Consider the following 17,789-nt stretch of genomic DNA (forward strand, 5'->3'; position numbering starts at 1 on the left):
TTCCACAGCACTGCCCATCTAACACACACTCACTGCTGGCCAGTTTACTGCATGCCTTTTCCAGTGACTGTGTAACCCTGCTTTGGACTGATGTCACGGCTGCCACTCCAGAAGACCCACTAAAAACAAGGCAGTCATTCAAAAGCTTCAGCTGCTATCCATGGCAGGAATACACAACTGTAAAAGTAAGCTACACCTTAGAAATGGATTCTGCTGTGCAGTATCTGCTTACAGAGCAATGCTATGTATTAGCCAAACTGCACACAGTTTAGGAGCTTTTAAATCCCAGAACAACGGTGCAGCACTAGAAGCACAGTGGTTCTCCTTTAGACATTCTCTGATTGCAACTGTAGCCATGAAAACACTGAATTAGTGCAATCTAAGAGAAGCACTATTTAACTAACATTCAATAGTTAAATACTTAAAATCATTATAGCAAAATTTTTAAAAAACAACACATTCTGCTTAAAAATAGCTTAATCAAGAATCACTCTGGAACCAAAATACAACAGAAAACTCAGTTCTTTCAAATTGGAATCTCTTAAGGAATGTTGCATAAAGACTATAAGCCTTAAAAAAAAAAAGCGCTTGATGCAGATCAAAAACTAATCACCAAAAGTTCATTTTCATTCATTAAGCACTCATTTTGCAGCACATGTACATTTGAGAAAAAGATGGACAGAAATAACTCAGAGGCATGTTTGGCAAATGGTTGGTGATTATGCTTCCTTTAACTCTGAAGAAATCTCATGAACAGGTCTCAACCACAATAAGGCCAGCTAAACAGTTAACCCTGCTCACCTGTTATCCAGTCTTCCTCCTATTGTAGAATACCAGCTAAAGCAAGGAACAAGTGAAACATACTGTTTTCTACTGGTCCACAAAAAAAAAAGTGAAGTAATACTAATAAATACAGACTTGATATTGGAGATTCTTCAAAGACACAGATGATTCATTTTTCTATTATTTTCAACTACACATAAAAATACAGTGATGGACATATTGCTCTATCTATCCTGTCACCAACAAAACCAAGAGCACGCGTCACAAAATAATCACAGGTACAAACTTATTAGCCTACTACATGCTCATGAGACAAAACTCCTCTTTGTGGGAGACTTTCAGTCACTCCGAACAAATGGGGTACCTGAAGAAAGTGACATGCATTATTACCTGTAGTCAACTGTATTTTGTGAGCTTCTAAGAAAAATTCAAACACCAGCCAAAATAATCGTTCTTAAAGACTAAATAATGAATTTGAATAAATTTCTCAAGTATAAAATGAGGCCTTTCTTTCAGATATCTAACAAGTAGAGCCCTTTTAAAAATGCCATATTTTCAGAAGCATGAGGGATTAAGAGAAGATAATCCCACTGCTGACCAAGGCCGGATGGAAACAAGAATGCAAAATATTTGCGTTGAGAGCATTTGCTGGAAAACCCCAAACGACTTCACAAAAAGTCAGATGCAGTCTGTGAACTGCAAAGGTCACGCACGTAAGAGCTGCCCCAAAAGTAGCACCTCTTATTTCATTACATCGGCCCATGAAGTCTCTGACTGCTATGGTAGCAGAGGTTGAACCCTCTCAATATCCTGTGACATGTTGCTATGGGACAGGTGGCAGCAGAGGTGCAGTCTGACAAAGTGACAGCTGACGTGGAAATGCATCTGAAGCAAAGCACTGCATTTTAATTCTTCCATGCTGAAAAATGGCACCCAGTGACATTCATCAGTTCTTGCTCAGTGTTTATGGAGACCAAACAAGGGATTGAGCACAGCAAGTGTGGGTAGTGCACAACAGTAACGTTAAAGACAAGGCATATTCTGGACAGCAGTGCAAGTGTTCACAAGCACAGCATACAGGTTCTTGTTTCTCACTGGCAAAAACACATCACGAGTGGTGGTGACTACATTGGAAAAGTGTGCTTTGCAGCTGACAATTTTGCAGCTCTATCCAGTAGCACTATTGTGATTGTATAAGCTGTTGTAGTTCACAGAAATAAAAAGAAAGCATTGCTTTCGGAGTCACTTAAGCAGTTTAGAGAAGAGCGCTGCAAGGTGAAAGTAGCAACATCGTGAGGATGGCTGTGCAAAATACGTCTTGCTTCTCCTAACTGTTATTTCTTCTGAGTTTGCTCACAAATATAACCCATAAAACCACCTTCACAAACGGGCTAGTCTGAAGTATGCAAAGTACCCATAATTTTTGCATTCAATTTGCCTACTGTGCTACAACTAACTAGCATTTCTGATGTCATTTAGCAGATACTGACAACTCCCGCCCCCAACACACATAGTATCATCTCTAGTATCAGACCCCAAAACCAATGCAGCAATTTGCTTAAAATTACAGCTAATTGCTGTAAAGTACAGTGAAGTCAGAAAAGCTACGTGTGGATCAACAATATTGGAACAGGAATTTGCTACTCACTGAAGTTTAACATCATGAGCCAGAATCCCTGTTTGAAATCTTAAGTCATAGAGCCTTGTTCTCAGAATAGGTGTGTCACGTGTGTCTCAATGAATACACACACATGTATGGGTGAGAAAAGCATCACTTGGCATAGTTAACCCACCTGCTTGAAAAACACTTGTCTTGTTGTGATTGATACCGGATATTACTTTGTATAGGTCTAAACTACACAAAACAAGCAAAAAAACCCTCTTTTCTACTCATATGCCAGTGTCGAGACTTTTTTCTGATACCCAGGAAAAAAGCAACACACTCCTAAACCCCTACACACTCACTGTTACAGTCAAAGAAACAAAATACTATTTTGTTGTATGGCTATAACACTGGGACACCTTCCTGAGCAGGAATTCAAGTGTTCTCTTTTTCCTACTGAAAAAGCCTGCATGTTATTTTGATTAATAACGTGTCAGATACACTTGGCTGGTCTAACAACATGATGAAATGCTTTTTCCACTGTAACTAGAGAAAAAGTATTCCTGTTCCGTGTGTGAATTATGACTTCATTTTCCTCTAAAGAACTGGCTTTGAAATGGGTTTCAGCAACACGTTAAAAATAGTGTAGGCTGGTACTTCTTTCGCTCTCTGGAAGGTTCAGTTCTAGCAGGCATACACTCTCAGTAACCACTGGAAACAGAATCAGGCTTGAAAATGCTTAAAATTACTACAACCAACATAGTAAGAAACTGTTTTTAGGCCTAAATAAGCCATATATGTAGAATACTGGTAATCTGTATATTTCACTTACACACAAGACTGACATAGGTAACTGCCTTTGCAGAAAGCATGTTGTTACACTAAACACTTGAAGCAGTGTAGCTACAGGCTCCCAGTTTGTTATGAAATTTTACTTGCAAGATAAACAGCACAACTCATTATTTCTTTTTCTTATTCAAAAATAATTTGTTTTAATTCATGTGTAACACAAGGAACAGAATACCTTTCTTGTTAAGAGCTACTGCAGCTCATGGACCTCAAAGGGACTTAATACAGAAAGCAGTAACACACCTAGAAGCAGCTGGTCTACCTAGGATGAGATGGAGGCTTTGACCTTCTCTTCCCTAAACGCTGAACATCTGAAGTTTGAACAATCTGACATTTACATCTCAGTAGAGAGAAAAGAAAAAACTCCTACCAAAAGCATTTTGGCTTGGACAAGTAAACCACAGCCATACTCCTAAAAGCTGAATGGAAACACACTTACTTTAGACTTGCCCACAGGCATATGCAGAGCTTCTGTTTTTAGGAGACCTTCTTTCCTCAGAATTAAATGCATAATATCAAATAACTACACCGGGTTTGTAAACTCCCTTGAGATTTTCTAGATGGAGAAGTCTTGTATAGAGAGGACTAATAGGAACTCAGTCATGTTAAATGGAGACTACCTTCAAGACCTCTTGCTTTAGCAGTCAGTAATAAGCATTTCTTTCCCTTAAAAGAGTGCTATCACATTCTGGAAAGCGGATTCTGAACTCGCCAGTGGACAAGCTTAGAGTGCAGTTAAGTGCCTCCGCAAAGAGCAAATCAGTCCCAACACTCTCCTTACTTACAGCAGCATCTCTTGGAATTTAAATCAACCATTAGAAAATGTTCAAGGACACTGCTGTGAAAATGAGAAGACAAGTTAATTCAAAACCAAAATGCTGCTATTTTGTTTTCAATTAACCGATCTACTTCAGTCTTACCATCTGGGTGACTCCACCAGCTCCAGTGAAGATGACAACTGAGAAGCTGAAATCATGTAAACGCCATCATAAGGGTTGCCTCCTGAACCCAAAAACAGGAACTGGCACAAAGCAAGCAGACGAACACATTCTGAAGTCCTGTAAACAGATAAAAATGAACTAATAAATATCAGGTATAATAAATCTCAGGTATGATCTGACGTGTTCCATGACATAGAACACAGGTGTGCTTTTCCTAATGCTCAGACACTAAAGGAAATATCCTTTAGCATCTGCTATGGTGCCAAATTACTGAGCAGCCATCAGTGCCTACAGTGCATACGTAAACATATACCCTATCACTGCGCATACTGTAACTCCCATCAGTTCACTCTAATCATCCATGTGAAGCAAGGTGCTCAACAACCAGCTTAATGGAAAAACCAGTGACCTCGCTCATTTGCCCACCTCCTCCAAAGCCTGCTGCAGAAGCACACACCAGCTGTGTCCACAGCTTTTGCCCTACAGCTCCTGCAAGGACAGCACAACCACCAGCAAAAGCTACAGGAAAAAGAGCAGCAACCAAATTGCACTCCCTTGCCATTTTCAGAGCAGTTGAGCCAGAATCTATTCCACTGAGGGTACCTGACTTCAGGAAGTCCACACACTTCATGTAACAACTTAAATGGGGACCAGGATTAGAGACCAAGAAATCAAAACATGACTGCAGATGCAACTATCAAGTTCATTTGTAGTTTGATATTCACACTTTAAAACTTGATTCCCCATATTTAGTAGTCCCACTTTTCATGGCTCAAGTTTGCTTAAATTAAAGGTATTTTATAGATAAACCAGAACAGCATTCTTTTTCCCTCTGCATAATTCCCAGTCAAAACATTTCCAGCATTTCTATTTCTATTGGAATGCCATGAGAACAGACACTTCCTGCATTCTTCTCTAAAAAGTAGCATCCTCCCAGTCTGCATGACACTGGCATGTCAACAGCTAAGTAGTTTCCTCAAAGGGATAATCACCAAGTTCTCTTTCAGTACTTCCAAAGAAGTCATTCCACTTTGCTCTGTGTAAATAGCATCATCAGCAAGCAGACTGAGCTTCAGAAAAATTCGTCTCTGCAATCCTTCTTCTGTTGTCCTGTCCCATCCAGGATAGCCCAAACTGCAGAGGCAGAATGTGCAAATACGTAAACATACATCCATGCCAGTTAGCAGTAGCACTCTGCCCACAGATTCTCAAAATCCTAGGGGTGCTGAGCATCCCAGAAAAAAGGCCAAATGCAAGCAGTTCAGCTTCAAGCACTTCTAGTCCTTCATGCTTCTGCTGATTCTGTACATCGGCAGCTGCATCTTCATAGGCTGATGACACTCCAGGAAAGCCATTCCTTGTAGTTAAGTCACTGGAAGTCTCAGCCCAAGGCCTTCCTTTTCATACTGTAATTCAGCTTAATATATTCAGTTCTGAACATCTGTGTTTTTTGTTAGAAAACCTAATCTTTTTCCCCAAATGTACTGTTTCATTCAAGATCACCTAAGAATTCATAGCATTGTTGAAGCACCAGAGACAACTGCTATACACATCAAGACTTGTTCCTCCCTTTGCAATACACTAACATCTACTCACCTCTTGCCTTTTCAATATTAGCACAAGACTTCATTTCTACCCTCCCCATCCAGCTTTTATGTCACTTGTGCTGCTGCTGAGAAACACAGCCATCCTGATAGTCAGAGAAGCCACCAAGGCCTCACAATTTAACAAAGCGCTTGCTTCTTGAAGAGAGTCTCACAGCTCAGCAACTAGCATGATAGAAACCAAAACACTTCTTGTCACACTATCATTAAAAGACAACACAAAGACATTACCTGCCACCTCACACATGACAAAGTAACATGCAGCATAGCCCACAGAAATAGAAATGCAGTAATACTACAGGACATTTGATTTGGCTTCTCAGAAATGAACTGCAATGCAAGTAGTAACAGCATCCAAGCCAAATGTATGAGATCAAAGCATTTCCTATTGTGTTCTTACAGGTTTTTTTTTTTAATTTAAACTAAAAACACAATCCACATGGATAACAGATGGTTAATTCCGCAAGCCTGAAACACACCCGTTCAAATAAAATGCAGTGCAAGTTAACTTGAACATTTACCATAAAGCTGCCTGAAGCCCAGCTTTCTAGATTTTGACAAGAAACCTTTGCTGCATTTGGCAGCCATTCTTTGGCACAGATGTCAGGAGTTTTTGTCTGCTGACATAGTTGCTCAATGGAAGAATAAAAGTTGCTGATCAAGTTGCAGAATCTTCCACTATTTTTTCTTTTACAGCCTGGATTGTTTCGGGTATTTCAAAAGCTACACATCTTCTATAAGATTATTTAGTATTTGGTTCTGGTCCTCTGCCCCTTTACTCACTCTAAGCACACATTTCACAGAACTCATCATGTTCATCTCAATTCATCTTACACAGAGTACTTATCAAAATCCTTACAGCACCAGCCAAGTACTTCAGTTCCACCTATTTTTCCATGCAAGACACAAAGCAGTTGTGATCCCTTTTTCTCCATGCAGAAGTGACTGCAGCGCTGCAGTAATAACATACCCATGCCCTGGGGAAAGGGTGGGCCTCAGATGGAGGAAGAGCAAATCCTCTTTGGGCAGCCAGAGAGAAGACTAGAAAGGCTCCAGCAGGAGCCCTGTCTGGCCTTTCACAGCCAGTCATGTCAAGTTCTCCCAGATGATGACAGCTGCAGTGGCAAAACATCTACCCATAACTGTCATTCTCAAATACAATGTTATTTCATCTTACCAGCCTGATGTTCATGAACCTGATAAGAGCAGGCACGTGGCAGAATCAGACTGTAGTTAAAGAACTTAAGCTACACAGATACCAATTAAAAAGGCAGAAGAGCAGAACAAATAGTCGCAGAATCATAGGATTGGGAACTTAAACGCTGATGAAGCTAATTTCCTATCGCAGATTTCAACCATTCACCAGTCTGTGGAAGGTGGGACATTTTCTTAAAGAGAAGAAATTGTGAGGGTGTGTTTGTTCATTTCATCCCCATGTTTACCAAGAAACTACTCAAAATCTGAAAGAAAACTACCAGGAAATATAGAAGTCTACTCTACGCAGAAAACATGCAATAGCAGCACAGTAAAAACAATAAGCTTCAGAAAAAGACTGCTATTTTTAATCTAATTTAAGACTGCTTTACTGCAGTATACTGCCTACAATGTCTCAGAGAACACAATCTGAGGTGATTACTCATAAAACCAAAGACATTTAAACCCAACAGAAAGAACCAAACTAGATTAAGTATAATTTAGAACAGAAAACTGACAGAGCACTCATAAACATAAAGGTGTCCCAGTTACATGTGTGGTTCCACAGAGCACATTGGGCATCCTTGCCACTTAAATGTTATATAAGTTCAATCAATTACATGGTAAATTCCACCAGCTCTGTAATTCCCTATAGAGGATTTGTCTTACAGCTCTCCAGTTGCAGTTAACAAGCTTTGGCAAAGAGCTTGTTAAGTACCTAGTGGATTCATGCATGCACAACATGTAATAAGACCATTTGATAGAACCAGTGCCTAAGAACTTACACTTAGAATCAATCTGTTATGCAGCAAGACAACTGAGCAACTGCCTGGGATCCACACAGAGATCTGCACAGTATGCTTAAACACTTGCACATTCACTTCAGCCTGCTTCATTGCATGTAAGCATGGTAATACACTCCTGTTAGTTTGTTTGTCAGCCCAATATATTTTACAACACAACTCTAATCATAATGATTGGATTGTTTCTAATAGCCAAAAAGGCCCTGTCTGTATTATTTCATGGTTTGAGGTGTTGTTTTTCTCCTCATATTTAAAAGCAGTTACTCAGAATAAGAAAAATACTGTGCATTAAAAACATCACAACACTAAAAAAAAAAAAAAAACAGGAAATTTGGACTCCTTCTGTTTTGATCAGTGCCCCTCTCAAGGGAGATCACAGTCACAAACACTTGCAACAGACTGCCCTGATGAAACTCAATGCAACAGTTAACAATCTAGCTGTCAGCAGCAGGAAGAAAATCCTTTCCGATAGATATCTGAACTTGAATCTTTGGAAATCATTTGAAAAATTGAGTTCTACATCAGCTTGAATACACTTACAAACTAGAGCTTTGTTGGCACTGCTTATCTCTGAGAAGTCCTGCAATAGGAAACAACACATCCCCTTCAGACAAGCATCAATACATGCTAGGCAAATGCCAGGGTGTGAAAGAAACATTTGTGCAAAACACTGCAAGAAAGCAAAGGATACATTTCTCATGAGAAATAAATAAGAAAAAAAGAGTTAATCTTATTAACTGCAATATCAGATGAAGGAAGGCAGGTTCTGACCTGACTTTATATTACATGAACTGAGTCAGAGCAGTACTGGGGCATCACCCCCGATCCTTCCTATCGGTCTTTGAGGCCCCGCTCAGTTTTCTCTCCCGAAGACAGCTCTCACAGCAGAATATTTTTTAATACTGAAAAACCAAGTCCTACAGCAACTCCCTGAAGTGCCCTTCAGAAAGCAGTAGAGAAAGCTAATCCTAATAAACTAATGCAAGCAAGTTCCTTTTTTCTCTCCAAGAATTCCTTTTTTTTTTTTCCTCCTTTTTTTTCTTTTTACCAGTGAGACTCTGCTCAACATAAAAGCTCCACCCAAACCATAACAACTCTGGCCTGCCTCACCCAGCAACTGAGCACAACTCTCCGCTGGGCCCCACTGCTGCTGTTTTCAGCAGGAACAGGATGGGATTTAAAGAAGACGGTGATTACTGGCAGTAAGAAAGAGCACAAGCCACATTAAAAGAGAACAGTACAGCTTGAGATCTGCTGCTTTATGGCTGGAAATGCTAGGAGCAGGCAAACAGTGTTTACACATAGTAACAGCTGGTTTGTATCAGAAGAAAGGCTATGAACATTCATTGGAATACAAGCAGAGAGTTAAATTGACTAAAAGTCTTCTTTCATCCAGACCTCTTTATACAGCAGCGCTCACTTTCCCTAGATGGACAAAGCTTGGCCTACTTTATTGCCGGTAAGGAAAATGAAAAACATGTCACAGCACTGGAGATCCAGCAGCTGCTCAAGGAAAATAAGCTCACAAGGCTCATTTGAGCCACACTCTACTCAAGCAGTATTATTGCTTACTAGCAGCCACTGTTTCCAGAGAACAAAACCTCAAAACAAGATTCTTACACAGATTCATACATTCCCACACATCTGTTGTCTCTCATACCACATTTTCTATGCACTTTGATTTCACAAAGAAATCTAAGATGCAAACTCCGTTGTGTTTTCCAGCATATCCTTAGAATATTTGACATCTATTTAGAAAGTAAAAGTTGCTCTGATTTCATTTTTGTGTAAAGGAAAACAGTGCAGCAGCAACAACAGGATTTGAAAAGCATTAATATGACAGAAGCATTCAACACACACAATTGCTTTCTCAGTGAACAAAAAAAGCTGTAAGGACACTGAGGATGATCCCTGGCTCCATTGAGTAATCCAGAAAATGGGCATCTTGTTGTACCAGACATTTGTTTCCCCATGTGAAGCCCTTACAGTTCTCTATGTTTGCACTGTTATGACTGTAATGCACATACAGATGCACAACATGCAAATAAAACATAGTAACTTTGTAAGAAGCAGCTGTATGGGATGATGCATGCATACATGTGCCTCGCTCCAATTTATACGAGGAAGATGAGGTTCTTTTAATATCTGTATACCCAGTGTGAAATTAAGAAACAACGGCTCATATGTTGTTCCATCCAGACTATTACCAAACCTAATCAGGGAGAAGGGGAAGGGAAGGAGGGCAATAGAAAAGATGGGAAAGAAGCAGGAGTTGCGTAGAGCAGGGACAGTCACCAGCAGGATCCAGCAGCGGTCCTGTTGCACAGCATTTGAAGGTCCCGGGCAGACGCAGCAGGGGGCGACAGGCAACAGCGTGGCCGGCCTTGGGCAGCAAGCAAGTAGACGAGAAAGTCACAGAGCCAATCGTTCAAGCAGCAGCAGCACTCAGGCAGCAGGCACAGGAGAGTTTGACAGCATGCAGGAGTCACCTCATGAGGAATCTGATCGTCAGGCATCCCTCTTCTTCTTCATGAGAAATCTGCTGCCAGAAACCTATCCTCATGGTTTTCAGTTCCTCTTTTATCCTCCTTGTTCTCCTGCCTACATGACAAGGATGGGCCTTGAGCAAGAATCATTGAATACCCCCTGAGATGGCCACCATCCTGAGATAGGTCCACACAGAGGAGCACTTCACAGCTGTTGAGCTGCAGCTCACCTCGCTCTCCTTACCCCTGCCCTTGTCCATCTGCGTCCCCCCAGCTCACAACCTTTACCCAGGACTTGCCTGGACTTGTTCACCTGTGTCCTTCAGACAAAGGATTTCACAATCCTTGCTCGGGACTTGAACAAGTCCAGCTGTGCCCCCAGCAAGCTTTGAGACACAGACGTTAACAGAACAATATCTTGCAACGTGGAAACACACACCTTACTAAAAAGCCAACACAGGCTATTCACCACTGAGTTTTATCTGTGCTCAAGAGGCAAAAAGAGCTCAGCACTCCTCACAGTTCATGAGAAATCTCTACAGAAAATCATTCTTAAAAGAAACAGCACATTTCACTGAAAATGTCTCAGATGACACACAGCTGTGCTACCAGCAGGTGAATTGCTGTTCACCTTTTATGTTACACTCAGTTCCATTTTCATATTCCCACCTCCTCACTATTTGGGAAAAAAAAAAATAGAGACTGAAAAAAGACTCAGTGAATTCCACACTAGCAGAGTGTAATAGAAATTCTTTACTCTGAAGTCTCACAAGTCTTCCCACTACATCATTACCTTTCTAATGAGTAACCAACTCCTTAACAATGAAAAAAAACCATAATCAGCAGTAATAACTATGTAAACACATTTATAAGCTAGATTTTACTAGCCAGTACAAGTGCAAAACTGACAAAATAATAGAAGCTACTGTAAGAAACCATCATAAACCAAAACACTGCAAAAAAAAACTCTCTATTTCTTCCACCAACACAACAAAATGACAGAAAGCACAGCAATAACAAGAAGTTAACAAACTCTCAAACTACAGCAAAAAAAAAAAAAAAAAAAAAAAAAAAAAAAAAAATCATATTCAAACACAACAACCATAGAAACAATGAAAGGTTTACTTACACAACACAGAAGGTTCACTTACCCTAAAAAACCTCCACTACACAGAAACCACCAGTCCAAACCCCTACCTCTCCTGCCAGCCCTTAAGTGAGGTCTGGGAAGGGCTGGATCCTGGCTCCTCCCCTTCCAATCAGTCAGATGCATTGCATGCACCTGAGCTCCCTGGGTTGGCCTTGCCTTCCCACCAGGTGCTCAATCACTGCTTCAGGCCGTGGCTCAGCACTACAGCAACTACAGCACTACAGCAACCAAACATCTCTTAATTGCCTTTGGTCTCCAGTGAGCTGTGTAATAGAGTAATTGGTATCTCAATTCTATATTAAAAACTTTGAACACGCTGTCCTTTTTCAGAGGTGTAACAAAAATGCTGAGTAGCAAGGCAGGGCCAACGCAGGGGAGCTCAGGTGCATGCAATGCATCTGACTGATTGGAAGGGGAGGAGCCAGGATCCAGCCCTTCCCAGACCTCACTTAAGGGCTGGCAGTAGCCATGGTAGCCTTTCTTGCTGGACATTTGTGTCTAGCTGTAGTTTTTTTTAAAGTAAGTAGCTCTTTTTTGTTGTTTCTGCTGATGCTGTACTTGGGCTCTTTTTCTTTTCCTATACCTGTAGTCTTTACCATTCTTTTATTAGCATCCCATTGTAGTTGCTTTAAAAGTTGTTTTATGATGATTTAAATTCATATAATTTAAACTTTGTTGTATAAGGTTTACCACTTTTTTTTGGTTTATCATGTGCTAGGTTACTCTATCCGTTCATAAGTTGTCTCAAAATGTAAGTTCTTTAAGGAAAAAACAGGAGTCTACAAGATTCTGTACTGCCATGAAAAAAAACTTGCGAGTATCTTAAAGTTGTATTCTGTGCCATGAGGCATTTATTTGCTCTTCTCTTAATAAGAGGGATACTCAAATATTGTGTTGTATAATGTGAAGTACTACTTAAGACACTTGGTGTAAGAAAATAATACATACAAGTCGCTTCAGATGGTGAGGGCTCCAGGTGGGGCAGTATGCAGGAAAGCATTGCCTGTAACAGGTTTTTCCTGTTTTAGTCATTCAAGCTGCTGTGGGATTTGGCTGTTCAAAAGCTACTGTTTTTTGCTTCTTTGTCAGACAGAAAGGATGCTTACATGAGAACTTACTGGTGTACTTCTAAAGGCAAGAACAATCAATTGGTGCTATCACCTGCAGGCTCTTGGGTTGTATTTGCCTGCTGCGTTCATCTTGTTAGTGTGAAACTGTCTCAGGTGCTTGTTAGGCCTGTCTCTAAGCCTGGCCAGGAGCACTACATGTTGTAAGGGCTGCAGTCAGTATTTGTGCTTTAATTCTTCCTCTCCTTTTTCATTCTAGTGAGTTGTTGCTGTTTTCTTGGTTTCACTCAAAACTTCGTATCACCTCTTGAACACGAAGGAAGCAGAGCACTTTGTTGGACCAAATCATTACATGGCACCACAGTTTTGCCTTTCCTTTGACAGCGACAGATGTAATAGCAGGAAGTAAAACATGTGCAAAGGCTGCACTAGTACAGAGGTCCCCGTGGGGCATCCCAACTCAGTTCTACTTTCCTAGCTTTAAATACTCACTTCATAAAAATGCAGTCATTCTTCTAGCACCCTCTAGTGTTCCTAGCAGTCCTGAAGCACAGTTATAAAGATTGTGATCTTACCTGAAATCTCTTCCTCCCAATTAAAAACTATTGATTCACCCCACTGAAGGAGCTTTGTAGAACATCACATACCCCTATTCTATACTTAACTCTGATCTATCATGTTATATTTTCTTTCAGAAGGCAATGAAGTTCTAGTTTTCATACAACACAAAAAAGGAATTAGGCCTCTCCACCTTAATAATGCAATTATAAGAGATAATCATAGAACCATAGGATGATTTGGGTTGGAAGGGATCTTTAAGATCACTTGGTTGCAACCTCCTGCTACAGGCAGGGATGCGTCCCTCCAGACCAGGCTGCTCACAGCCCCATCCAGCCTGGCCTTGGATGCTTCCAAGGAGGGGGCCATAATGAAGACTGCCAAGTGTAAGATTCTCTTTTACTCCTTAGAGTCCTTGAACTAGTACAAAAAAAGCATAGAAGACCAGAAGATCCTATGATCTTGATTTATGACAATAAAAGAGCTAAGACCCACTGTGTAGTTTAAGAACAGTGTGTCATGTTCTGAAGTTTGCTGACTACCTGACCTTCATGCTCAAACTTAAAAGCAGCATGCAGGCTACAAGCAGGGAGCTTTTTGTAGCCGCAAGTGTTCTGAGTGTTCTTAAGCAAAGAGAGGCACAAAACTAGCCATCCTATGAAGCTGCATGACTGAAATAAAGCGTTTTCAAAAAAGCAAACCTGTTGAATAGTAACTGGAGTGCAAAATTATTATTTCAAAAGCTTCTGCCCTTAATTGTATTACTGACTTCATGCATTGAAATGGTGCAGTGGTTGCCTTGAGCAACTTCATTCCGCTGCCCAAAGTCAGGGTTGTCCACTGTACTATTAACATGGGTTTTGGTGTTGATGCAGCAAGTTTGCAAACAACAAATACACAATCTAGACTCAGTAGGTAAAGCAAATGAGCATTATCTGTTTAGTATGTGCTTTTGCCTGGATGGGTTTTCATGTAAGTTGACAAAGAAATACAATTACTTCCCCATACAACATGTAGACTTTAAGAACAAATTCATTTTCTCCGGTTGGTTTATGGAACATTTCTCACGAAGTTCTGCAAGGAATTCTAAATGCAAATGGCTATTTACTGTATCAACTATTCTCCTGATGCACTGCAGTGCATACAATAAAATGATCTACCTTGCAGCACTTTATTCTGGAAGTCGCAGCTCCTCCTAACTGAGCAACATGCTGAAAGTACTGCAGTCCCTAATAGGACCAAGATGTAATTTTAGAAGAAACATTGGCAAATTCCTTTGGCTTTGTGTAGATGTGTCTACAAATTTTATATTCTCTATGTAAATCTGAACAAATGAGAGAACCACACAAAGGCCACACCTCAGCCACATGAACACAAATTAGAACGGTCAACAGCTGAGACTGTTTTTGCTCCTTGCTCATTTGAAAACCACAACCCAGATACACCTTGGTAACTCTCGCTCCCCAAGTCTCCCCAAAATTCTAAGGAGCTGTTCTGCTTGTGTCTGTTTAAATTCATCAATCTGTGTGCTTAGCCCAGGTTTTGGCCTCTTTTAAAAAAAAAAAAAAACACTTTATGAGACTGAACTAAAAAGCCAGATGACATAGATTTAACAAAAACACACTAAAAACGTTTTACAGGACTACCAGAGAACTTCAGGCAACCACTATGACTTGGAACACAAAAATCTTCGCTTTTTATTTTTTTTTAATATGGAAACTTTGGGAAAATATTATCAGTGGTTTCACGAAGTGAGACCTGACCACAGGTACCATGCACAACCATCTGTTTCAATTGAAGAGGTGAGGCTTTCAGGATCAGATTGCTTGATTCACAGCGTGGTAGCAGAACACTTCCAAGTAGGTGGAAAATATCAGTTTAAAGTGTGAAAACAGGAGAAAGGAGTAAAAAAAAAAAAAAAGCATGGGATAGGAGGAATGACAGCAGCACTGAGCCACTGGTGTGGAACAGGGCGCAGTCACTGCTTTCAGTGCAGGGTTCCCTAATTCCTCTAGTACAAGTTGATCACCCTTCACCACTCAGAAGGTAACACAGTCACTGTTGACATCGTTTCCACAACATGTGGAAGTTCTGATAGCAGATTTCTATATGTAGTCATGCTAACTGTTAAGTAATGTGTCCTACATACAGGGCTGCTCTGACCATGCTCTGCCCTGACCTGCTTGTGCCACCGCCTGCTATTTATCACCTCAGCTTAACGGGTTTTGGGAGCTCCGTGCAGTCTATTACTCAAGATCTTTGGAGCTTATAACTAGCGTCATAAAGTGATGGGGTTATATTGCTGTTGCACACGTTTATTAATAAAAACGTGACGGAGTCACAGCAGAGTAGGGTTCAGAGAGAAGGGAGCTCCGGGATCACCCCGTGCATCCCCTGCTGCAGCAGCTCGCAGGCGGGCCTGAATATCTCCAGAGAAGGGACCCAGGCCTGCGGGCAGCTCGCTCCCGGGCTCCGTCACTGACAACAAAGTCCTTCTTCGTGTTGGTGCGGAACTTCCCGCGTTCCAGTTCGAGCGCACACGTTACTTTACCTCGGGCTGTTTAACAACCGACTAAACGCTCACCAGAGATCTGCAACAGCGGCATCCCGGACGGCCGCGCACGACGCGCGAGCCCCGCTCACCTCGTCCCTCAGCGCGGACGCGGCTCTCGCGCGGGGCTGCTGGGGACACCGAGCCCGCCCGGCTGCCCCTCACGCGCAGACGGCCGTTAAGGGGCGCCGCGCACGCGGCAGCGCCGTGCGCGCAGCGGGCGGAGCTCGGCGGCGGAAGGGCGGCCGCGCGGTTCCGCTCGAGGAAGATGGTGGCGCCGGCGGCGCTCCGCGTGGTGCGATGCGGCGGCGGCGCCCTGCACGGCGCCCGGGCCGTCTTCTCTGTCGGTGCCAGGCAAGCGGGGGGCCGGGCTCTTGGTCCGAGCGACTCCGCGGGACGCTGACGGCTTTCTTTCCTCTCAGGTTCCTGCTGTGCGCCTCCGGCGACTTCGTGAAGATGTACAGCGTGGCCACCGAGGAGCTGGTGCGGCTGCTGCGGGGCCACAGTGACCTGGTGACGAGCGTGCAGCTCGCCCCGCACAACCACCTGCAGGTGGGCCGGGCCGGCAGCGGGGTAGCGCTCGGGAGGGGCGCCGTGCCATGCCGTGCTGCGCCGTGCCGCCGGCACCCTCGGGCCGGGCCGCTGTGCGGGCAGGAGCGCTTTGCGATGGCGGCTCGGAGCTTCTCGTGTTCTCTGTTTGCGGTGCTTCAGCCGCGTCTAATCTCAGTGCGTTGATCGGTGCTTCAGCGCGAAGTGGGGATTTGATGTGAAGTCTGACTTTGGTGTATTGCTGTAACTTGGGTGTTTTTTTTTTTTTTCAGCTCTATTCTTCCTCCCTTGACGGCACCATTAAGCTGTGGGACTTCACAGATGGGATTCTCATTAAAGTACGTTGAGCTGTTCCTGTTGAGTAAATATCAGCGTTATTCTTGGTCTGTAGGAGATGATGTGCTCTCGTGTAGTAATTGCTGGACTTGTGTTTCTCCCGCAGACATTCACTGTAGGACATCGGCTGCTTGCGCTCTATGTGCTGCCTGCTGCTGAGGACTCTGTGTTTGTTATCATTCCAAAGCGGGGTGCAAGAGGTACGGTGTGCTTTGGCTCACCCTTACAGTGCTGCTGTCAGCCTGAGCTGTGGCACCTGGCTGAACGGTACGATGTCAGGTGCTTTTATGTATTAGTCTTGATGTTCTGTGAACAGCAGAACAGCTGCTGTTATATATTCTGTGTATCGTGTTTTGGTTTTGTTCTGTGGGATCTGCATTCTGTACCTGCCTAGAAGAATGCTTATCCTCACTTCTAAAGCACAGAGCGCACATATGTGATGTTGGAGATGTGGCAAATCTTTACACGGTCCTTACTGTGGCAGTACGTACACACAGTATTCGAGACTCCTCTCTCAATTTAACAGCATATGTGGATAGTTTTTTCCTGGGATCTTCCTGAAATAAACATAAACATACCTTGGCCTTACTCTGTTTCTGCAGATGTCACTTCAGAGCGTGTTATGCAGTGTTTCTTGCTTCCTGCTGACAGCTGCACCAGAATCCACTATTCTGACCTTGAACTTCAACACTGTTGTTTGAATTAGAATATCCAACACAATTATTTTTTGAAAAAGTATTCTGTTCAAAAACACTGAATGTACTAATGTGTTACAGTATAATGGTTGCAAATCTCCTTTATAGTGAACATGCATAAACCTGTATGTAGAAGTCTTTGGATAACAGATTTTCCTTTGGCCAGATACGTTCCAACTGGTCTCAGTTAAGCTGACAAAAGCAGCAGGCCAAGACATGGAAGCCAAGGAATTGTCTGTGGTTTTGGAGGGTGTGGATGCGTCCCCAAAGTGTACTGCGTTTGGAAGAGAGGTATATCCACTTCTGGGGGGATTGGCTTCTTTCTTTACTTTTCAAGTAACCTATATACCATTTATGTGTTTATAGAAGTACAGCAGAACTTCAGACTCATTAATCCAATTTTTTTTTTTTTAAATAATAACTTTATGAACCTTTCTTTGGCCCTATTCTGTTATTTGCATGCTCTGATTTCTGCACAAGCTTTTTAAGCTCCATTTGACAAAACAAATGATTTTGTAATCTGTAAGTACTATGTTTTCTTTAAAGGAAAAAAAAAACAAATTATAACAGGAAATTTGTTTAACATCAGCTTCTATGTTGTCTCCATTTTCAAGTATTTT

At 42.1% G+C, this 17,789-nt stretch overlaps 2 protein-coding genes across 2 annotated transcripts in view; one reads left to right on the plus strand and one right to left on the minus strand.

The window, feature by feature from the left end:
• The window catches only part of COL5A2 (collagen type V alpha 2 chain), a 165,297-nt gene extending 149,613 nt beyond the window's left edge, over positions 1-15,684 (minus strand). Inside the window, exons 1-2 of the mRNA XM_042822469.1 lie at positions 15,623-15,684; positions 4,156-4,293 (exon numbers count right to left, since the gene is read on the minus strand). The gene's annotated coding sequence lies outside the window, so the exon portion shown is untranslated. The remainder of the gene's footprint in view (positions 1-4,155; positions 4,294-15,622) is intronic.
• Positions 10,032-17,789, plus strand: part of WDR75 (WD repeat domain 75) — a 22,843-nt gene continuing 15,085 nt past the window's right edge. Inside the window, exons 1-5 of the mRNA XM_042822369.1 lie at positions 10,032-10,284; positions 15,567-16,141; positions 16,411-16,476; positions 16,581-16,674; positions 17,336-17,460. Of these exons, the coding sequence (XP_042678303.1) occupies positions 10,032-10,284; positions 15,567-16,141; positions 16,411-16,476; positions 16,581-16,674; positions 17,336-17,460 (1,113 nt within the window). The remainder of the gene's footprint in view (positions 10,285-15,566; positions 16,142-16,410; positions 16,477-16,580; positions 16,675-17,335; positions 17,461-17,789) is intronic.

The sequence above is a fragment of the Centrocercus urophasianus genome, unplaced genomic scaffold (assembly GCF_019232065.1).
Source record: "Centrocercus urophasianus isolate 14NV4802_14NV808 unplaced genomic scaffold, USGS_Curo_1.0 seq_20, whole genome shotgun sequence".
NCBI classification, from domain to species: Eukaryota; Metazoa; Chordata; class Aves; order Galliformes; family Phasianidae; genus Centrocercus; species Centrocercus urophasianus.